General features: G+C 34.3%; 2 protein-coding genes across 10 annotated transcripts in view; one reads left to right on the top strand and one right to left on the bottom strand.

The window, feature by feature from the left end:
* Positions 1 to 848: 848 nt before the first annotated feature.
* The window catches only part of LOC105432862 (uncharacterized), a 552,262-nt gene continuing 529,191 nt past the window's right edge, over positions 849 to 23,919 (bottom strand). For 6 of the 9 annotated variants that reach the window (XM_089083349.1, XM_089083345.1, XM_089083344.1 and 3 more), the window contains one exon: positions 849 to 6,280. In XM_089083349.1, the coding sequence (XP_088939475.1) occupies positions 5,889 to 6,280 (392 nt within the window). In that variant the 3' untranslated portion in view covers positions 849 to 5,888. Of the gene's footprint in view, positions 6,281 to 12,078; positions 12,465 to 23,919 lie in introns of those variants that run through there. The other 3 variants (XM_089083351.1, XM_089083353.1, XM_089083350.1) reach the window with 3 other exon arrangements.
* Positions 12,778 to 23,220, top strand: LOC148934833 (uncharacterized). The gene has a single exon (XM_089083361.1). It carries the CDS (start codon positions 13,881 to 13,883, stop codon positions 14,409 to 14,411), a length of 531 nt encoding a protein of 176 aa, XP_088939487.1. The 5' UTR covers positions 12,778 to 13,880; the 3' UTR covers positions 14,412 to 23,220.

Genomic DNA, 23,919 nt, shown 5'->3' with positions numbered 1-23,919 from the left:
CAAAAATGCGACAGAAGATCAGAAAATATATAGAAGGATAATATTAGCCAATAAAACATACTTCGCACTCACCTATACACTAAACTCAAGAAATGTACATAGAGAAAATCATCAAAACTGAGAATATATAAAACTATCATCAGATCAATATTGACATATAGCTGCGAAGCTTGGACCCTGACAGAGAATAGTGTAAATAAAATAGATGCATTTGAAAGAAAAATATTAAGACAAATCTTGGGACATAAGGAGGGACCTCATCTCTGGTACAAAATCAGTTCTAACTTTGTGAATCTTTTGGGAAAAAATGAATAACATAATTAAAAAACCAATGTGAGGGTTTTATTATACATCTTTTTTATTGTAAAAAATAATTTTATAGTTTTTATCTTATTTAAATGACAAAATGGCGGCCATCTGATCCAATTATGGGAACACTTTTCGTGAGACGGGCTCAAGCGGTGTACACGATTTCGGCAAAACGGTTCAACCTATGCAAAAAAAAAGACATTATTTACACTCTTATGATTATTATTTGACATAGGGATTTTTTAAAATATTGATTTATTTTGAAATGGCGATGGTTTAAAAAAAAGCTGCAATTAAAAAAAATCGTCTTTAATTAAAAAAAACCTACAAATATTGCCTATTTTGCAAAAATCTTACGTCAGACAATAGAGAATGTTGCTAAAAATATACAGTTAAAATTTGAAGTCAATCGGATGAAAACTTTTTGAGTTATCATATACACCATCTCAGAAAATGTAGTTTTGAAAAAAACACGTTTAAAGTTTTTGAAACATTATACAGCTGTGTCACAGCAAAAATTTCCAATTCAATTTTCTTACCATTAATCTGCGATGTCTGCTTCATAAAGTTGATGTTCTGCTAACTCATCAGCCTCATCAGCTTCCTTTCTAATCGCTAATAGCGACTTTCTAGCCTCTTTTGCCTCCTCCGTGAGACTTTTCTTTGCTTTCTTCATGCGCGCTGCGTCGTGCTCTTCGCAAAATTCGTAGCATTACGGCCAATTTTGAGATTCAGTACTTTCATAATTTGCAAGTAACTTCTGTAGGCATCATTGAAATTACAAACAGTCAGATCTACTGCAATTTCTATATTTTTTGCCGAGATTTTGAATTTTTGGAACTATCGTCCACACACTTGCATTAACTTTCATTACTTAATCTGCAAGACAATGATTCAATAGTTCATCCTTGCTCAATTCTTTATAAATTGCCTTCACTGCATTGAAAACAACATTAGCCATTGGCAGTTTGTGCGTGTAGGAAGAGAACATATATTCGTGGCTTGCCGCAGCTGCTCATCGGGCGGTGCGAGGCACTTCGGAAAATTCATTTTCTTGACCACTTCGACTTTAAATTTCGCTTTCAAATCTTTTTTCTCGTATTCTTAAGAGTTTAAACTAAATGATTAAAGCAATAAAAAAATTTCGATTTTTTTAAACCTCAAGGGTGGGATCCCTCTTTAAGAGAGAGAATGAAGACTGGAAAATAAGATATAACCACAAAATATATCAATAGTATAAAGACATACTTCTCGGACTTTATTAAACTGCAAAGACTGCGAGGAGCAGGCCATGTGAGGATAGAGGACGATAAACTACTTAAAAAGGTACTCAATTGCAAAATATTTGAGAAAAAACATACAGGAAGACCAAGAAAGTGATGGAAGGATAAAGTGACGAACGATGCGCGAGGAATGCATGGATGGAGAGCGACGTAGAATCATGATGGATAGAGGCAATTTCTGAAGGCTCGAACTTGGGCTGTAGAGACAGATAGATAGATAGATTATTGGAGCTCGAACCATTATCCCAGCCTACTGAATTTTAAGTTGATACAGTCATTTGAAAGGTGGTTATTACCACGACTGGTGATTATTACTATGAAGAGATATCCTTTTAGATAATCACATGCTCATCGAATTCCCCATATCATGACAAGATATTCTAACTCGGTGGCACTATAATTATAATGCTCAGTGTAATTGATAGTATGACTGGCGTACGCAATACTTATTCTCCCTTATTTATAATAACTGCTGCGTCAGTACCGCTCTGAGGCTGTAAGAGCTCGCATCGATAAAGTGCAAACAGATATGAGAAGTCAGATAGACTAAACGGGTGCCGTCGTGAGGGCCTCCTTCAATTGTCGGAATACTTGGTCTTCAGTCTCTTCCCAGGTCTCTCTAGTTCTTTTATGTGAGATGGATAAAAAGAGTGACAAGAACGGAAAAATAAGCCTTTGATACTAGGAAATCGGTCTTAAGAATTGTCTGATTTTTCGTACGGTAATTGGTATCGGTTAGAAATGTCTTTCACTTTCTCAGGATCAAATGCTCCGCCAATCAATAATATGACCCAGGTATCTTAAACTGTCCCAACAGAAGCGACACTTGTCTGGATTTGAGCAAAGTTTAGCCTCTCGGAGTCTGCGGAAAACTTCGGTCAAATGTTCAAGATGTTCTTTGAACGAGTGATGCTAGCGATGATGATGTCATCAAAATACACCAGGATGTGTGGTTTTGTGTCCGATTCAAAAATGATGTTTAGTAGCCTTTGAAATGTGGCGGATGCGGCATCCAGATCGAAAGGCATGACTGAGAACTGAAAGAACCGCTTCCTGGTATTATGAAGGCTGTAGCTAGCCGTCTTTCCCTTATCAATGAGACCTGCCAGTATCCATTTTTTAGGATTGACACTGCAAGATGGAAAGATATCGGTATGTTTACTAAGCAGCGCAAGGTATGTTTAAAGATAAGCGGAGCAAGCGAATCACAAGGGCGCAAGGTGTTATCGACGAGGCGCAAGTGCTCGTGTATCAATGTTGCTAGACGTTGTGAATATTTAAGGCTAGTGGTCGCAACTTACAAGTTAGATGGATTATTTACAATTTAACCATTGTCACGCTCGTGGTGGATTCATGCACGTTATACTTTAACTTTTATACACTTGCGTAATAAGCAAAAAAAAACGAACTTTTTAACTTTGCAAACAAAGAAATATAATATGATACTGCTTTGCAGTTCTATCTTGACCAAAGTCCAAACAACTCGTTGACAAGTCCACTAAACATTCTACTTCGCAGGAAATGACTTTCTTTTTCAAAATTAAATAATTGGAGGACAATATCCTCGTTATCTGTTCGTGCAGCCCGGTCGTAACACCTCTCGGTCGTAACATTGCCCTTCCCAATTCCTCTTTGAAATTGTCGTCCCGAATTTCAGGAACTTTTCTGCTTGAAAGGCATTCTCTTCTCTGATGTAGATTCTAAAGCTTCGATGGCTTCCGATGGCTTCTTGCTCTATCTCGAATTGCTGTTGCAGGTTACCAAGCACTATACTCCAGATTTCAATCTTCCATCCCTCTATCATGACAAAATGTCAAATGTTTAGTGGTTTTCGAGAATTAGAACATATTCCGTAAGAAAGATCATTGTTTATTTCATTTTTATGACGTGCTTATTTATTCACTTCTTTCTTATTTTTTCATGTGTTCTCTTCATGTTTATGGAAAACTAATTTTACCATGATTCTGCAGTCAAAAAATTGTAAAAAAAAAGCATATAAACTTCATTTGCCGGTTTGGAGGCAAAAATAGACGACTTTTACACATCTTTCTTTCCTGTCTCAGGAGGAAAGATTAAAATAAAAGAAAGAATTAAAATTGCTTCAGTTTTTCAAATGCTTTCTGACATCGATCATCTTATTCAAACTTTGATTTTCTGTTAAAGAAAACAAAGATTTCTCTATTTGGGAAAAATCTTTGACAAATTTGCTGTAATGAACAAAATCCTAAAAAGCTACTGGTTTTTTTATTATTATTTATTAAAACTTGCTTCTTTTTATTTGTGCAGATCAATTTCGTACAGATGCAATCTTTTCAGGATCCTAGATACTTTCTTCCAAAGAAAATACTTCTTCGGTTAATTTGTTAATTTGAGACGAAGAAAAACTTTTCAAAGATTAGCTAACATGTCCTCAAAAGTTTGTTGAAAATAACACTGTCATCAAGATAAATTAAATAAATTTTATTTAATATTGGACGAAAAACCTGTTCCATCAACCGTTCAAAAAGCTCCGGGGCATAATCCAAACAGTATTCCAATAAATTGCCATAAGAATATCAATAGAAAATACCATTTCTCCTTGACTGAAGATTTTATTTTCCAGAATCCATTTTTTAAATCAAGAGTAGAAAATCAAGAATTTCCAATTAAAATAAATCAACAAGATCATTGATCCTAATTAGAGAGTAAGAATCCTTTTCTATCGCAGCTTCCTGTAATTAACATAGAATCTTAATATTCTGTCTTTCCTTTTTACAATTAACGAACGTGAAATCCAAGAGCTATGAAATTCCTTAATCATTCTCTGCATTTTCATTTCTTCAAGAATTTTCTCCACTTCATCACGCATTTGTAAAGAAATGTGCCTTGGAACCTGCTTAATAGAATTCGACTTTCCTACGGAAATAGAATGTTCGATAACCGTGCAATTGCTCGTCACAACTTTTTCGGAAGAGACATTCTGAAACTCAGTAATAAATTTAGAGAAATGTTCCTTTTGCGAATTATCTAATCTTTCAGAATTTCTTATGAAGAATTCCAACAAAAATTTTGGGATTTCTATTTTTACCAGGATCATTTAGACGCAAATAAGAAAAATCCTCTCTTTCAAAATTAGTTTTTCTAAATACTGAATCAAAGATTTTATTTTGTTTGACTTTAATAAGAAAATCCGCTTTCAAAATTTATTTGTTATCTGTCACAAAAATTTTAAAATCAATGGGAACTTCTTTCCTAGTAGCGTATCTAAATTTCCTATTTCCTATCTAAATTCGCTGCCTACATGATTTAACTCACCTTTTATTCAGAATCAAAACAACAAAGTATTAACTTAAACTTCTGTATTAATTTTAAAAATACATTTTTGTCCGTGAACAAAGTCCGAGAACAAAAGTTACTTAAATTTCTGCTAATATTACCAAAAGAGAAAAATGTTTTTCTTTAATAATCTCATTTCAACGCCGAGTTCCATATATCTCCACATAGAGCTCGGCTGGTTCAAGTTTTATTGCTTTGCGTTAAAAATAAAAGACATTCAGAAGTGTCTCTTGGCATCGCATTGCCAATACTCCCTCTCATTTTAAGAGAATCTCAATTTCTCTTCTAAATTAAAATTTTCTGTTATTTTGTATATTTGTTTTCCGTTTGTTCAATATTTTATTTTGCTCATTAAATGTTTTTGGAAACTTTGAAAACTTTCCCCCATTCACAAAATCGTTTCTATCGTTTTTCTCATTATTATTTGTAAAACCATTTTCTTTAACAATTTTTCTTTAACCGCTATTGCGCTTTCAACAGTGGCAAGGACGTAAGTTCTTCTAATTGTAAAATTTGGTTTGTGTAACTGACTGAAAGCGCGACGATAAATGCAAATACACAATTTTAGCTTGTAAATCCGGTGAGCACTCCGGATAATCTAAATGTGACAAATTCGAACCAACATTCTAAATCTGAACCGAGAGAAGCTAAATCTTCTCTCGAAATTCTGTTTCCGATTAATGAATTCTATATGAAAAGTTTGTGATGAAAATCTTTCACTGAAAACGCAATTTCATCTTGACGCAATTTCATCTTCAACCTAGAAACTAATTCGCTTGTGAATTGCAAATTCTCTAATTCCGAGTTTCTCTCCAAAATCGCGCATGCCCTCTTAATGAAATTAAAACAACAACCTTCTTTAAATTTTTCCAATTATTCGTACGCGTAAATAAATTAAATTGTGCCAAAAATTTCTGTAACAGGACGATTTAGTCGTACGTATCGGGCTTAAGTTTAAGACCAAGACCGCGCGACTAAAATTTATATTATAGACTGGCCTGGTAACTGTTCGTCCAATGATCGCTGCTCACGCTCCCCTGCTGATTGGTCAGCGAACAAGTCTCCGCTCCTCTGAGTTGCTGTAACGCACGCTCCTCTCTCAGGAGGTGAAATTCCTTGAGAGTCAAGGGAAGAACCTTTTCCAGATTCGACGCTTCTGTCGACTTCACCGAGCGCGTGCAGTCTCTCTTTCTCCTTGGAATGCGCCTCTCTGTCGCTCGTTTCATATTCTGCTGTATTCTGCTGTACCAGCAATCCAATCTCCCTTCTTAGGAGGCTCGAGCCATGCCTCGTGCGATCTCTCCTGTTCGCTCCAAAAGGATTTTTAATATATTTGTCACTGACGTTGAAAGGTGTCACCGCTGCAATCCGACCTGCATCCATCGAGAAAGAAGCCACCATCTCTCTGGAGTACCGATCATGAGGATTCGAGAATATATATATATATATGGATATATATATATATATATATATATATATATGTGTGTGTATATTGTCATGTACAATGCAGTGCAATGATCCGCGGGATCATAAGCGCGTAACATTACGTTGACATTGAGTCAATAATCGCATGCGAATTTTATTAATAAAATATCAGTAACTATAAAAATAATAGGTAACTTTTTTTTAGGATTCTATTTTTTTCTTTTCAGTAAAATTTAAATATTTAAAATGTAAATATTTTTATTATTTAAAAATGTACACATAAAACCGTAAAATATAACATGATAAAATAAAAATAATAATAAAATACAACTAAATATAATCTAGTTATTTTATTTTTAATTTCAAATAAAAAATGTCGCATTAAATTTTATAATATTTTTTTCTGTTGCGTATACAACTATACATATATTCATACATAAATATCCATATATAAATTATATCTCCATTATATATCGCTTTTCAGATCTAACTATATAAATTTATATTAGGTGTACAAAAAAGTTCTGAGCTTTAGATTTCATACAACTAAAATAACAATTTAAATTTTATATATCTTCCTGTCCTTTTGCGGTTTTAAAGCATTGACATTTGGCCTTCTAAAATGCCATATGATTTGGCACGTTTGATGCACATAACCTCAAAAATCAGTAGTGTTCACGATGGCAATAACAAAAGAGCATATTCGATTTTCCATCTACTTCATTCCGTTTCATCTGAAGAAAAATGCTGCTGAAGGCATTGCAATGATTTGTGCTGCATATGGAGAGAACACTGTAAGTCATACTACATGTAAAAGATGGTCAAAAAGATGATCAAAAATTTCGCCAAGGAGATTTTAGTCTTGAAGATGAACCGCATGCTGGACGCCCTCAAAAGATTGAAACGGACGAATTGCAAGCACTGCTGGATATAAACTCTGCGCAAACTGAAAAGGAGCTTGCAGAACAGCTTGGCGTTACGCAGCAAACCATTTCCGTACGTTTACATACGATGGGAAAGGTTCAGAAGGAAGGCAGATGGGTTCCGCATGAATTGTCCGAAGACAACAAAAATCGTCGGCGTGACACTGCATTCAATTTGCTTTCAAAGTTCCGGAAAAAAGATTTTCTGCACAAAATCATTACAGGCGATGAAAAGTGAATTCTTTATGATAACCCTAAACGTAGAAAATCATGGGTTGACCCTGGTCAACTTTCGATATCGATGCCAAAGCCCAATATCCACGCCAAGAAGTTTTGTTCTGTATCTGGTAGGATTGGAAAGGTGTGTTGTATTACGAGTTGTTACAACCGGGTGAAACAATCACGGCAGACCGCTACCAACAACAATTGACCAATTTGAGCGATGCATTAGAAAAAAAGAAGCCATTTACTGGTCAAGGACGTCGTAAAGTGATTTTGCTTCATGACAATGTTCGATCACATGTTGCGAAAGCGACAGGACCATATCTTTGCGTTAGGCTGGGAATTTCTCCCGCATGCAGCGTATAGCCAAGACATGGCGCCTTCCGATTACTATCTATTCCGGTCGCTGCAGCATCATTTAGCTGATACACATTTCGTGAGATTTGAAGAGATACGAAAATACATTGATGACTTCATCGCTTCGAAGCCGGTGAGCTATCGTCAAGGAATTCGCAAGCTACCCGAAAGATGGCAAAAGATCGTTGATGCAAACGGGGAATATTTCGCTGATTAATATTTTTTTATTTGTTTTTGAATAAAGATGGAATTTTACAAAAAAAGGCTCAGAATTTTTTTGTATACCTAATAATTTATTATATATGTTACATTAGAAATTATATATTATATAGATATATGCTTACAATTACATAGAATAGTATTATGTAGAATAAATGAGGAAGAAAGATAAAGGAATAGATCATTTATTAATGTTGAAGTATTAATTTTTTAAAATTCTTCTTTTTATAGATAATAAAATTATGTATAATTCGTATAATTATGCTATGTGTATTCCTTCATCAAATAATGTGATGATTCTGAAAAGAATCATTTGATAGTTCTGAAAAGAACTGTTTGATTAAGTACTGGGACTCAGTACTTAGTCCAATAAAGAAAGTACTTAGTCTGAAAAGCGGTATATAACGGAGATATAATTTATGTATGGATATATGTATAATTGTATATCCACGCAATGGAAAAAACATAATAAAATTCAACGCAATATTTTTTATTTAAAATTACAAATAAAATAAGACCGTATTTGTATTTTACGATTACTTTTACCATGTTGTACTTTACAGTTTTACGTATACATTTTTAAATAAGGAATAAATAACAATAAAGATATTTAACTTATTTTATTAAATTCTAAATATTTAAATTTTACTGAAAAGAAAAACAATAAAACCTTAAAAAAATGGTTACCTATTATTTTTATAATTTTTATAATTACTAATATTTTAATAAAATTTGCACATATGCGGTTATGAATATAATGTCAGTTATATTACGCGTTACTATGAATCATTGCACTGCATTGTACACACACACACACACACACACACACACACACACACACACACACACACACACCACGCGCGCGCGCGCGCGCGCGCGCGCATGCACGTCTAATAAAATTCTTTCTCGATCGTTGTACGATTTGAGTAATAGTTGCTTCATGAAAATAAAAATCCAAAATCATTATAAGTAAGGAAAAGTCATCATTATGTGTAAGAGCAAACCAGGTCGCCAATATAAAAACATAATTGAATGACACAAATTACAATAGTTAAAGGACAAAAAATTATTTTCATAAATGCATTAATTATAATAAATTTATGTTAATAAATCAATGTATAAGAAGAAAATGTTAGTTGAAAAGTAAAAATGTACGAATCATCACAGATTCATTGTTCCCAAGCACGAGAAAATAGAATCAAATTGGACTCAATTTAAGAATACAGCAATAGATATTAATAGAAATTCATAGAACTTAGTATGATGCAATACTCGTTCGTCACAGTGCCGTTTAGCAGTATTCATCCCAGTCAGTCGTTTAGTTGCGTTACGCCCGACGCGCGAATTTTTCTTCCTGTGGTTGAACATTTTTAAAGTCTTATCATTAGAAAACTATTAATATCATAATACAACATTTTATTATTGATATTTTCAACTCAATTTTTCATGAGGAATACGCCGGTACACGCCGGTTCTTCCGGGTGACCTAGATCATCCTGTGTATATATATATATATATATATATATATGGATGGTCGTTACGTTGGGCCGTCAGGTGAGATGGACGAGCGCTTTCTCCCCGCGCGCTCTTATTTATGCAATTTTAATATTTAATAATTCGAAAATTATTGCGAATATCATTATGGTATAAGACGTTTTCATTTATCTCGCTCCCGTCTACCTTCTCACGAGCGATGAGGACAGTGTTACGGGACTCCCTGTGTGTGTGTGTGTGTGTGTGTGTGTGTGTGTGTGTGTGTGTGTGTGTGTGTGTGTGTGTGTGTGTGTGTAGGAATAGATCTTTTAACAATTTAACAAATTTTTATCTCAGAAACAAAGCACTACGTAACAAATTTTTATCTCAGAAACAAAGCACTACAGAATAAAAGCGTTTAGACAAAAGTTTGGTTTTAAGGAGGATATACGATAATATTTTTAATTCGTCATTTTATGGACGTTTTCAAGATTATTTGAAGGTCAACTTTGATTTTTTTAAATGGAAACCTTATTTTTATCACGCGATATTATTTTGCGTAGAAAAGGAAGCTACTTTTGTAGGAACACTTTTTTTATCCGGATCTTATTTTCAAAGATATTTAATAAAATGATATATCACCCGTTTCTTAGCATTATCCATGATCAACGTGGACGTGGCGGGATTTGATCCCTTTTGTTTAGATTTTGTTTTATTTTTTTTTTGTTTTCTTTGTTGTTGTTTTAGAGTATTTACAGAAGATGCTCAAAGTAATGTCTGGCTGGCCTGCCATTCGTAAATCTGTATAAATTCGTTATTCTGCCAGCATTGAGGACCGTTTATTTTTAGATTAATGAATTCAAAAGAGGCCGGACATTAACCAAATATGAAACGCGTCCCGGACGTCCAGTTGAAGTCACTACGCCAGAAATGACTGAAAAAATCCATCGTATTGTCATGGAAGATCGCCGAATGAAGGTGCGTGACATAGCTGAGATTGTAGGCATCTCAGTAGATAGAGTGCATAATATCCTGCACAAAGAATTAGAAATGAAAAAGTTTTGTGCACGATGGGTGCCGCGATTGCTGACCATCGATCAAAAACGCATGGGAAAAGACATTTCGTAGCAGTATTTGTCGATGCTTAAGCGCAATCCACAAGATTTTTGATGTCGATTCGTGACGAAACTTCGGTCTATCACTATACACTCGAATCAAAACAGCAATCGAAGCAGTGGACAGCGCCTGATGAATGTGCGCCAAAGAAGACAAAGACTGTTTTGTTGGGAAGATAATGGCCACTGTTTTTTGGGATTCCCAAGGAATCATCTTCATTGATTATTTACAGAAGGGTCAAACAGTCACAAGAGCATATTATTCTACACTTCTGAATCGTTTGTACAAAGAGCTGCAAATGAAATGGCCGAGGTTGGCGCGCAAAAAAGTAATCGTTCACCATGACAATGCTCCGGCTTACACCTCCACAGTCGCAATAGCAAAATTGCATGAATCAAGATTCGAATTGCTGCCCCATCCATCCTATTCTCCTGATTTGGCCCCTTGTGACTTCTTTCTATTCCCAAACCTCAAGATCTGGCTTGGAAGAAAGAAATTTTCGTCCGATGAGGTCGGAGGAGATCATCGCTGTTGTGGATGTTTTGAAGGCCTCGAGATTTCCTACTTTTCCGAAGGAATCAAAAAATTGAAACACCGCTGGACTAAGTGTGTAGAGCTCCAAGGAGACTACATCGAAAAGTGAAAAAGAATTTTCCGGAAAATTTGTGATTTTACTGTTTTTTTACCTGACTTATCGAACCCTCGTACGTTGTCCAACATGATATTTTAAACGTTATTGCGATAAGTATCATCACCTTAGTATTCAAAAAGATAAGATACCTGCCCGGTGAACAGAGAATCCAGATTCGATTCCTGGCTGAGGATATTTTTCACAAAAATAGTAATTACGAATTATCACGATATCCTCCTTTTTTATTTTAATTGAATTTCCTTTTGATTATTCTAATGATCTAGCTCTGATCTTGCAAACCTAACCAGCCTGTAGTGACTGCAGGCATTTAGTTATTTAGGAAGCGTTTCGTTAATTAGTGATATTTTGGTGTTTAGTGAATTGATCCATGTAAGATTTGGCGTCCAACAATTCTTAATGTTTTCGCTTCCGATATGCTGCGGCTTACGTGGAATCCCAATTTTGTGTTCCCTATATGCGCCGTTGTCTTCTTCTCTATTTTTTTATAAAAAAATCGTCCGCTCCCATTCGCGTCGCTTTTTACGATAAATGCTTGAAAAGTATGTCACAATGGGTGCTTTCCATTTAGTAACACAAGTATCGTTCTATCTTTCTTGACTTTCAATTAAGTAACACTATTCAAAGAACAAAATGATACTTGTGTCGACTTGTGTCACTAAATGGAAAGCACTTAATATATACATGTAATATCTACAAACACATATATAATTTCTATATAAGGATTCCTCAAACCTTATTTCCATTAAAGTTGTAAAAAAAATTTTTTAAGAATAATAAAAAAATATTAGTTTCCAAAATCTTTTATTTTTTATAAAAATAATATTGAAGTAAACAAAGTTATTGTAATTGTATTGTATATGAATAAACAGAGTTATTGTAATTGTATTGTATGTGAATATTACAAATATTAATATTATAAGTTTTGTTAAAGACACAAGAAAAATAGCTTTTGAGTCCAACAGACTTGCTTGTCCGTATAAGAATTAGTGTTGCGTGAGCTACAATAGTATATAGAAAGTTCAGAAAAATTAACGCAATAGGCCGGAACTCGAACTTAGGCTCGTTTACCCATAGTATTTAGTTTTTCATGACCACGATGGCTCCTTGCTGATATCTATTCATATTTCGAATCTTCTTCTCGCTTAAAGACTGCTTACGGTCATTTATTGCCTACAAATATTATTATCAAATATAAATTCATATAAGAAAATTGTATGAGTTTCAGTAAAATTCACATTTATTTTGAACTTTAAACGAAACAAATAAAACGCACTATTAACAAGAAGTTTTATGAACACATCTATAATTAATTACAACTATAAGCAATTAAATTGTACATAAAATTATGCTATAAAACTAATATAACTGAAATAGTGACATTTCAATTAGAAAAATCTGATATTTCATATATACTCCAACCTTATATTAATTTGATGTTTTTGTTTTAAAATTTTTACTTTTATTTGTATAATTTATATAATTGTTATTATATTTGTATAATTTGTATAATTTTTATTTGTTTAATTTTACAAAATGTAAAGTTATAAAACATACTATTATAATTGCAAGATATCTTGTATAAATACAGAATCATTTATAATAATCATCAATGTAATATGTAATATGTAATATACAAATAATATGTAATAATATGTAATATGTAATAATAGGAATATATACACGGAAAAAATATGAAAACTCTGAAGAATCTCGAAAAATATAAGATTTATAGAAAACCATTTCAGATAAAAGCAAGATTTAAAAAGATCTATTTACTAGCCTTATTGGGGAAATATGTGACACGTGGTAGTGATAAGTCATGAAAAGTGTAGCTCTCGAGCTTTTAGAGTAATTTAAAAAGAATAAAAGTAATGGAGAAATGTGAAAAAGTTACAGAACGGAAGAGAAACTGAAATAGTTAAATGAAAAAAGAAGCAAAAAACAAAATAAAGAAGGAGGGAAGGAAAAGCAAAAATAAACGATAAGCACAAAAAAGCACGTGGCAAGTCACAGGAAACATGAAGAAAATATATGATTGCGAACGAGGAGAAGGGAAAAGATAAGTATAAAAGAACATCTTGCATTGACAAAATAGAAATAGAAATAAAGTGCTATAGGGAAGTATAGATTAAAAGCAAAGCTAAAATATTAAATGATAAAAGATTATAGGTTAGGCGCATAGGCAGACAAAGTTTCTAAAGTTTCTAAAGTTTAGAGGCGCCACTCACGGATAATTAAAATAACAATAGAAACGGTCAGATGAATGATAAAGAAGGCAAACAACTACCGACCGAAGATAAAGTATACAAAAAGAGAGGAAGACCATCTTCAGTACAACAATTAGTAAGGCAAAGAGCGAATAGCATTGGCATAATAAGTGAATTATTTAAAAGGAAAAAGGAAGAACAAACAGATGAAGAAGAAGGACAGCAAAAAAATAGAGAAAAACTAAGAAGATACCGCCGAAAAAAAAGACAGAAAAAGAAGACAACATGGATCAAGAAGAGTATGCGAATATAATGAAAGCTTTAAATGATATGCGAGCAGAATTGAAAGAAATCCCAAAACTTAGCAAGAAATAAACAAATGGAAAGAAAACATCAAGAAGAAAGATGGAAAGAAGACATCAAGAAGAAAGATGAAAAAATAAAAGAACTAGAAGGATCGATTTTAGAAAAAAAGGAAGAAATAAGAAAAAAGAGAGAGAAGAGAAACAGCATTGTAATAAAAGGATGGGATGTGCCAAGATCAGAAACCTTAAAGGACGCAGTACAGGATCTACTAAAAAAGGAACTAAGAGTAGAGGGTAAAGTACTAGAGGCAAGATGCACCGGGAAAGGACAACAAGGTAAAAGCATAGTAGCAGCGGACTTGGAAAGCCGGGAAATGAAGAGAGAGGTAATGACGAGAAAAAGTCAATTAAAAGGAAGAAATTTATATATCGACAATGATTTGACATACAAAGAAAGACAGATACAAAACCAGATAAGGGATATGGCCAATGCGAAAAGACAAGGTGAAAGCACAATAAAAATAGGATACAGGAAATTGATAGTAAATGGACAAATGTTCCATTGGAAGGAAGGAGAAAGTCTCAGAAGAGAAGAAAAATTTTGAAAAAGAAAGTAAAGCTCAGAGATTCTCTGACAAATCGGAGAACTCATGAGCGGATGAGAGATTCTACGAATTTTGCTACGAAAATGGACGAGGCGAATCGAAGCGAATCGAAGCGAAGCTTAAAGAAAAATAGGATTCTGGAACACAGCAGGACTAATGAATAAAGATAAGCAATTTTGAGACTACATAGATAAATACGATGTAATAGAACTAGTAGAAACATGAGTAGAAGATAAAAAATGGAAAAAGACATACTGCCAAAGGAATTCAAATGGGAATGCCAACCAGCAAGAAGAGAAAAAACAAAAGGAAAGGCAATGGGAGACATAATAACAGGAAAAATCACTTAGAAGAGAAAACAATTAAAGTGGAAGAAGAAGAAGGAATAACGGAAAGAAGAACGGAGAATAATTACAATATATAGTAGAAATATAGAAAATACGAAGAAATCTCTTGGAAAAATGATAAGCGAAACAGATAACAATAAAATAATATTAGGAGGCGACTGGAATGCCAGAATAGGAGAAGAAGGCACAGATAATTGGAGAGAAGAAAAAGAAGGAAGATGAAGAAAATCAAAAGACAAAACGAAAAATGAAGAAGGCAAAGAGTTGTTAGAAATGGCAGAGGAGAATGGATGGAATATTTTAAATGGAAACATGGAAAACGATGATGAAGGAGAATGGACGTATATAGGATCTAGAGGAAACTCAGATAGATTACATAATAAGTGTAATAACAAAGGAAGATATCGAAGATTTCCAGGTAGAGGAGAGGGTGGAATCAGATCACATACCAATAAAGATAGAAGTAGAAATAACACAAGAAACAGAACCGAAAAAAGGGAAAGACAATTGGAAGGAGATACGATTATGAACAGAGGAAGCGGTAAGGCTATATACAAAAAAATCCGAAAAAATAGAATTCAAAAAAGAAAACAAATGAAATGATGGAAGAGGTAAACCAAAGAGGTAAACCAAAGCCTAAACAAAGTGGTACAAAGAAAAAGAATAAGAGGATGGAAAATAGGATACAGCAAATGGTGGGATGAAGAATGCACAAGAAAGAAGAAGGAAGCCAGAAGAACGTTAAGAAAATGGAAGAAAGGTAATGGACAAAAAATAGAATATACCCAGAAAAAGAGAGAATATAAAGAAGAATGCGAGAAAAAGAAGAAAAAGAAATCCTACAAATCAAGAGAGAAGAACAAGTATGGGTATACATAAACAAAGAAAGAAAAAAAAGAGAATAAATAACAAGGAAGTTCAAAATAGAAGAATGGAAAGATTATTTCAAAAATTTACTAGAAGGAAGTGACGAACAACAGAAATTAGAAGAACCGATAAACGAAAACAAAGATGAAATTACTGAGGAAGGAGAAATAACGGAAGAAGAAATAAGTCAAATAAACAGATTAAAAAATAAAAAAGCTACAGGGACGGAGAGTCTTGAAAGCAATGTCTGGAAATACGGAGGGAAAAATGTAATAAAAAGATTAAGAGAAATAATAAACAAAGTGTGGCGAGGAGAAGGACTATCCGAAAGCTGGAAAAAAAGAATAATAACATCGATTTACAAGAAAGATGATAAAGACGCAATAAGAAATTACAGAGGAATCACACTATTAAACACGGCATACAAGATGCAATGTGCTTAGAAGCAAAATTAAAAATGAAAGAAATGAAAGAAAAAGGCATAATGCCAGAAACACAAGCAGAATTCAGAAGCGGAAGAAGTACGATTGATAACATATTAAATTCATATAAATTACATAGCAAATACAGAACTAACAAACAAAGGTGGGAAAGTGTACACATTTTTCGCAGACCTAAGTGCTTTTGATAAAGTAAACAGAGAGAAATTGGGAAAAATAATGGAGAAAAATGGAATAAATAAGAATTTTAGAGAAAGAATCAGTGAAATATAAATAGAAACAAAAAATGCAGTTAGAGTGAATGGGGTAAAATCAGACAATTTCTGGATAACGAAAGGAGTGAGACAAAGTTGCCCCTTGAGCCCTACTCTATTCACCCTATTACACAGCAGATTTGAAAAGAGTACTACAGAAAGTACAAACAGGAGGAGTAATTATAGGCAAAGAAAAAATTTGGTCACATACGCAGATGACATTGTATTAATAGCAAAATCACCAGAAGAACTGAAAGAAATGATGAGAACAATGGAAAAATTAGAAATTTAGAAAGGAACGAATTGATACTGAATGCAAGCAAATCAAATGTGCTAATTTTCGAAAGAGGAAGAGGAAAACAAAAAAAAAGTAAAGTGGTTATGGAAACAAGAAGTAATAGAAGAAGTAAAACAATTCAAATATTTGGGATTCCACTTCCAAAAAAAACGGACGTTGGAAAACACACATAAAAGAAACAGCCAAAAAAACAAGGATAGCGAGCACAAGTATGGGGGAATTGGGGAAAGAAAATTTAAAGGAAATGTAGAAACAAGAATGTTGAGAAGTCTTGTTCAGAAGTCTGATAGGCAGCATTCTACTATATGCTGCAGAGATATGAGGCTGGAGAAGCAGAAAATAGAAAGAATACAAGAGAAGTACATAAGATGGATTTTAGGTTTAGATTATAATCAGCATATAGTATTAGAAGAAATAAAAACCGAAAAAATGAGAATAGAAGCAGGAAGAAGGGCACAAAAGTATGAAGAAAGAATAAGGAAAGAAAGCAAGAATAAAATAATATAATTAAATAATTAAAAAATATTGGAACAAAATAAAAAACAGGACGGAAGAAAAGAGATCGAGATGGGAAAAGGAAAGAGAAATGTATTATAGGAAGAATGGATGAGAACTCGATCAAATAGAAGAAGCAAGAGATGAAGAAAAAGAAATAGATATAATCCTAAAGGAAGTAAACGTAGAAGAGCAAAGACAAGAACAATACGATAGAATAGTAAAAAGTAGATATAATCAAAGATATAGAGCACTGTGTGCCAACTCCAAGCCAATATATCTGACAGCACAATATATCTGACAGCACAATATAAAGGAAGAGACCAAAAATTAATAGCAAGATTCAGATGTGGAAATGAAGAAAGAAAAAATAAGTTCTAAAAGCGAGGAAGATAAAAATGTAGATTATGCATGGAAACCGAAGAATTATTAGAACATCTAATCAGACTATAGAATCATTAAGAAAACAACAAGGACAGTACACGAGTTATTAAAAGATATCGGAGAAGAAACGGATTGGATGAGAGAAATAATAAGTAGAAGAAAAGAGAAAGAACAAGGAAAAGAAGAATCAGCTTGCTGAAATATATGCAATAAATGGGTGCAGTGCTAACTGTAAGATGTGATAAGACATGATAAAATGTGGTTCAAAAGACATTCGTATAAAGACAGGCAATATATAAAGTTAAAATAAGATTAAAATATGTTATATTTGTTTTCAATTGTAAAAGAATTTATGTATTGTTAAAATAAAGTTAAAATATGTTATATTTGTTTTCAATTGTAAAAGAATCTATGTATTGTATAAATTTTTGTAAACCCCCTTTCAAAGGCCGAAAGGCATATGAAATAAACGAATTACTACTACCAGCCTCATTGGTTTGATCTTGGATAGCATTGCTAAGATCAGGTCATCAGATCAGGATGCCAAGATCATCTTGAATTTTTTAAGAACTCTTATTTTTTATTCCATATTCTTATACTTATTGAAACCTTTTCAAAGCATTATAATTTATTTAATTTATTTTGAATAAGTTGTTTCGAAGTTATCCAGTTTTTTATTGTAAGATGTATAGATCACGAAGGCAAAATGGTAGGATGATCTTCTCAAAATTAATAGTTTTCACGGCTATTCAAAGTCAATTGTTTTCAACTGGCAACTCTATGACCATGTTCTTATATAGCAAAATCAATTATTTTCGCGGCTACTCAAAATCAACGGCTATTTATTGTTAATGTTAGCTAGTATGTTAATTATTTTTAAAATGTTACACCTTACTGAACGTCAACAAATACCTCTTTTTATGATGTAAGGATAGGGAAATAAGTCATACAATGATGTTAGGCAATTCTTTAATGCAATATTCCGGAATGAAAATACAAATATCTCGAAATCTACGGTTCACAAAACAATCAGACGTTTCGAAGAAATTGGTAATGTTAAAAATTGTCCAAAAACAGGGAAAAACCAATTAACGACAGCAACAAATTCCGAAAAGTTATTGAATGTTTTACAATCTTTTATACAGAATTATTACCATTCGCAGAACAGCACAAGACCAAATAAGTCGGTGTGTAAAATATTAAAATAGAATAAATTCCATCCATACAGAGTTCATCTAGTACAAGAACTGAATAAATACGGTTTTGATCAACATTTACAGTTTTATGAATTAATGAAAAGAGTAGCAGAGACGCAGAACCTGATTTTGTTTACAACATAATTTTTTTAGACGAAGCGTATGAACTTAATGGTAATGTTAATTGATACTATTGTAGATTTTAGTCGGATACAAATTCTCATTGGATACTAGAATTTCATACTTAATATCAGAAATAAATGTTTGGGCAGATATTTTAAATAACTTTTTAAATAATACTGTTATTTTAAATAACACTCAACTATGATAGATCTATTCTTTATTGAAGAAAATTTAAATGCTGAAATATATTGAAATGTTGAGGATATGTTGAGAAACCAAATAGTTCTGTGATAAGGGCAATTATTGGTGAAAACATTGAGGACATTTGGTTCCAACTGAATGGTGCTGCGCTGTACTATGGAAGAAAAAAATTTGTAATTATTGGTTATTTAAATGAAGTCTTTCAAGAGGCGTTTAACATGTTTATGATTCTAGGATGCATTGTTTGGTTGTTTGTTTGTTAAATCAAATGATGGATAGTAAGAAGAGGTCCCATTGAGAAGCTAGCTCGATCACTAGATCTCTCACCTCTCGACTATTTTCTATGGAATTACCTGATGAATAAAATTTACACAACAAAACAACAAACTGTAGGTGATCTACGCCATCCTTGATAAAGCTCCACTCATTTGCAAGGATTACATTAAGAATATTTCAGGATTTTACGATCAACTAGCATACTGTCTGTGAATTGTGAACACTTTGAAAATTTATTATAAACTTTCTTTGAAAAGATAGATCATCCTCCAATTCTGTCTAAGTTGGCTAGATTATCTTTCGATCTTCGTGATTTTATGCATCTTACTAAAAAAAAACTCGATAACTTGGAAACGACTTACTCAAAATGAATAAAATTATAGTGCTTTGAAAAGGACTAGAGACTACAGGAATGTGCAATAAAAAGAGAGTTCTATTTAAAATATTCATGGTGATGTTGACCTCATTTAGCGACGCCATCCAAAGCCAAACTGATAAGATTAGTAAGTAGATTTTTTAAACCTTACAACTTTTATTAAAAATACTTTTCTGTAAAATTTATATTTTTCGAAATTTTTCAGAGTTTCCATATTTTTTCTCTATTTTGTATAATAGACAACATAATCATTATATAATCATTAATAGGATTTCTGTTTCCGATCGGATGAGCCGAAGTGGTAAATTTTTCCGAAGGAGAATAAAGTGAGAGAGTGAAGAACGAAAGTGAATGAAGTGAAGAAGAGAAAGTGAGTGAGAGTGGAGAATAAAGAGTGGAGTGTAGGGAGACCATAGAAGTAAGGGAGAGTAGGGCGGAAAAGAGTAGGGCGGTGAGGAAAAAAAAGCAAAGGAGATAGGATAGAGGTTAGGAGGCGGGGTGAAGGAGTGAAGAGGGAGCAAAGAAAAGTGATAATAGTGTAGCATGAACGGAGAGTAAAGTGCGCAGAAAGCGCGTAGAGGCAGTGAAAGGTAGAAGACAACAAGCATAGAGTACATAATATAGAGATAAAGAGAGCGGTAGAGAAATATAATAGGGAAAGATACGACAGTGAGGGGAACAGTGTGGGGGATTTTATGAAGAGAAAAAAGAAGATGAGGAGAGTAAAAGAGTGAGGGCAGAGGGAATTTGGATAGAGGTATAATTGGTGGATATATATGATGGGACGAGAGGAGGGGGAAATTAATAGAAGGGAAGTGGAAAGGATTGACGGGATAGGGGGGGAAAGGAGAAAGAGAGGAAAAGAGAAAAAAAGAGGGAGAAAGAAAGGAGAACAAGGAGAATGGTAGGAAGAAGTAGGGAAGCAGAATATAAAGAGGGTGATAAGAGTTTTAAAATAGCGTTCTGGAATGTGGCGGAGCTCGCTAATGAGGGAAAGGACTTTTGGATAAAAGTAATGAAATGAGACATTGTGTTAATGAGACTTGGATAGACGAAAAGAGATGGAAAAGATGTAAGAAGTACGTACTGAGAGATTATAGATGGGAACTACAAGTAGCGAAGAGGAAAAGTAGGAAAGAGAGAGCGATGGAAAGAATGCTGATAGGAGTGAGACGAAAAATTAATTGGAAGGTAGAAGAGGAGAAGGGAGAGAATGGTTTAATAACAATTGAAGTAGAATTGGAAGAATTGGGAGGTGGTGGAAATGTATGTAAATGGGGATATGGATAGAAAGTTAGAAGATGTGAGGAAGTGGATGGAGAAAAGAAAGGAGGGAATAAGAACTATAATAGGAGGAAACTTTAATGCCAGAACGGGAGAGGAAAACGGGAGAGTGAATGGGCGAAGTTGGGAAAAGAGAGGAGGGGAAAGGAAATTCAAGGACAAGATAAATGGAGAGGGTAAGGTGCTGCTTAGGAAATTGGAGGAAATAGGACAATATTTAACGGGCCTGTGGAAGGAGATAAGAAATGGAGATTGGACGTATACGGCAGGTAGGGGGGAATTAGTCATTGATTACGTGATAGAGAGTATGAAAACGAAGGAGAGGATAAAAAAGATGGAGATCGAGGACTATATAGATTCCAACAGCTGCTGATGATGTGGATAAAGAAGAAGAACAAGAGGAAGGAGAGGAAGGAGGGGCAGAGGAGTAAGGAAATGGGCCTGGACGTTAGAAAGCAGAGAAGAATTCAGAGAAACTTTGGGAGAATTGAGAATGGGAGGCGATGAAGTGGAAGAGATATGGAAGGAGACGAAGAGAAGGATTAAGGGAATGTTAGAAAAAGATAGCAGAGCGAAGAAGGAGAGAATAAAAAGAAGCTAGTGCAATAAATGTGTAGAGAGAAAAAAGAAGGTTAGGAGAGCTTTGAGGACATGGAAGAGAAGCGAAAATGATGGGCAAACGTATAGAAGGAAGAGGTTGACATATAGGAATGTTAGAGAAGAAGAAAGGAGAATAATAAATGGAAGAAAGAGTGCAAAATATAAGAACGGAGAGTCAAGTTTGGGAAATAGTGAGTAGGGAGAGGAGGGAAAAGAGAAGAGGGAACGAAGGAATTCAGGTGAAAGAGTGAGACAGCTATTTTAAAGATATGTTGGGAGAAGTAAGTAAAAGGATGATCAGGGAAATAGGAAGGATCAGGAAGGGAGACAAGAGAGGAAATAAAGGAAGTACTCAGAGGGATGAAAGATAAAAAGACGGTTGGAATAAATAGGGTGCTGGCGAAAGTTTGGAAATATAGAGGAGAGCAGATGAAGGAATGGGATTTGAAGAATGTGTGATAAGATCTGGAATAGCGAAGGATGAACTGAAGAGTGGAATGAAGGAATTATAGTGAAGAATACAGGGAAGGTGTATTCTCTGTCATATGCGATGATAGGTGCTTTTAGCGGAGGAGGAGGAGGATGGAATAAGGAGCATGTTGGCAAGGTTAGAGAGATATTTGGATAAAAAAGGATTACAGCTAATCATGGGCAAGACAAGAATTGTGACACTTAGAAAAGGAAGGTTGGAGGAAAAAAAAGATAAATTGGAGATAAATTGGAAAGGAGGAACGCTAGAGAAGGCGAAGGAATACACCTATCTAGAATACACAATGCATGAAAAACAATGGAGAGAGTAAGAAGCACATTTAAGGGAAAGGAAGACGGCGATGATGGGGAAGTTATGGGGGATTGGAAAAAGAAAGTTTAGAAGAAAGTAAAGAAGAAGACTTTGGTTGTTCAATGCATTGGTATGATCGATAGTGGAGTATGGAATAGAAATTTGGAGATGGAGAGAGAGGGAAGTAGTGGAGAGATTACAGAAAAAGTATCTGAGGTGAGTCTAGGGGTGGATTGGAGTGCATCGAGATACATGATTAGAGAAGAATTACAGAGAAGGAAGTTAAAGGAAAGGAGCTGAAAGGAGGATGTTAAATTTTAAAAGAAGGTTGGAGGAAGGGATGGGAAATGAATTGGTAAGGAGATGCTGGGAGGAGATAAAGGAAAGAGAGAGGAAAAAAAGGGAGAAATAAGAAAGGAGGGTGTGCGTCACGGCGGAGCCCGATCACGAACCAGTCGTGAAAACTCGTAATTATTTTGTGAAAAAATAACACCTCAGTCAGAAATCAAACCTGAATCTCCTGCTTACCGGGCAGGCATCTTATCTTTTCGACTACCGAGACATGTGATGATATTTATCACAAATAACGTGTTTAGAATAACACGTTGATACACATGATACATAACAACATAATAATACACATATATACGTATATTACAATATTCCAATATACATATATACATATATTCTCTCGAATTCCTACGACCGGTATTCCAGAGAGACGATGGTCCTATTCTCTCGATGGATGCACTATCGAAGTGAAAAGAGGAAAGAAAGGAATACTTTGTGGATAGAGGAATGGATTAAGAGTGAATAGAAGAGGAGGGGATATATTTAGTAAAAAGAAGATTTAATAAAAAGAAATAAGGAACTGCAAAAAAAAAAAAGATAGGAGTGGATAAAGGAATCAAGGTACAATGGGTTATGTAAATGGATAAAAAGGGAGTCTGGAATATCTGAAGCAGGATGAGAGGAGAGAGGCAGAGGGTAGATGGCAGAGGGTAGCAAAGTTGAGATTGGGAGAATAAGGGAGAATAGGTATGGGATGGACGAAGAGTAGAGAAGATGTAGGGTATGTGGTAATGGAAAGGAAACGTGGTAACATAGTTGGAAAGAGTGTATTAGATAGAGGAAAGGGAAGAAATGACAGGAGATGATGAGAGTGGTTCTAGGGATAAGAGGGGAGAGAAAAGAATGACTGAGGAAGCTGGAGACAGAGAGGGGATAGAGTGGGCAGTGGGGATGGGAGAGGGAAGGAGGGAATAAGGGAGAAAGGGAGGAAGGGAGGGGAAAGGGAGAAGAGGAGAGAGAGGAGGAAGAAAGATGTGACAGATTGAATGAATGGATGAGGGTGTACACTAAGAAAACCGAAAGCGGAAATCCTGGCAGATTAGATTGTAAGGACAGCGGCGTGTGTGTGTGTGTGTGTGTGTGTGTGTGTGTGTGTGTGTGTGTGTGTGTGTGTGTGTGTGTGTGTGTGTGTGTGTGTGTGTGTGTGTGTGTGTGTATGGAATAGATTGTGAGTTAAGTTAGAGTAGACAAGAAATCAGGTGTTTAATTTGTAAGGCGAGCGATGATTGTAAGGA

The sequence above is a fragment of the Pogonomyrmex barbatus genome, unplaced genomic scaffold (genome assembly GCF_055798465.1).
Source record: "Pogonomyrmex barbatus isolate J1 unplaced genomic scaffold, ASM5579846v1 scaffold7, whole genome shotgun sequence".
Lineage (NCBI taxonomy): Eukaryota > Metazoa > Arthropoda > Insecta > Hymenoptera > Formicidae > Pogonomyrmex > Pogonomyrmex barbatus.
This window is presented reverse-complemented; position numbering and strand designations above follow the sequence as displayed.

Bases quoted from the DNA above. Each gene is read 5' to 3' on its own strand.
- LOC148934833 (XM_089083361.1), top strand. From the start codon at position 13,881: ATGGAAAGAAAACATCAAGAAGAAAGATGGAAAGAAGACATCAAGAAG.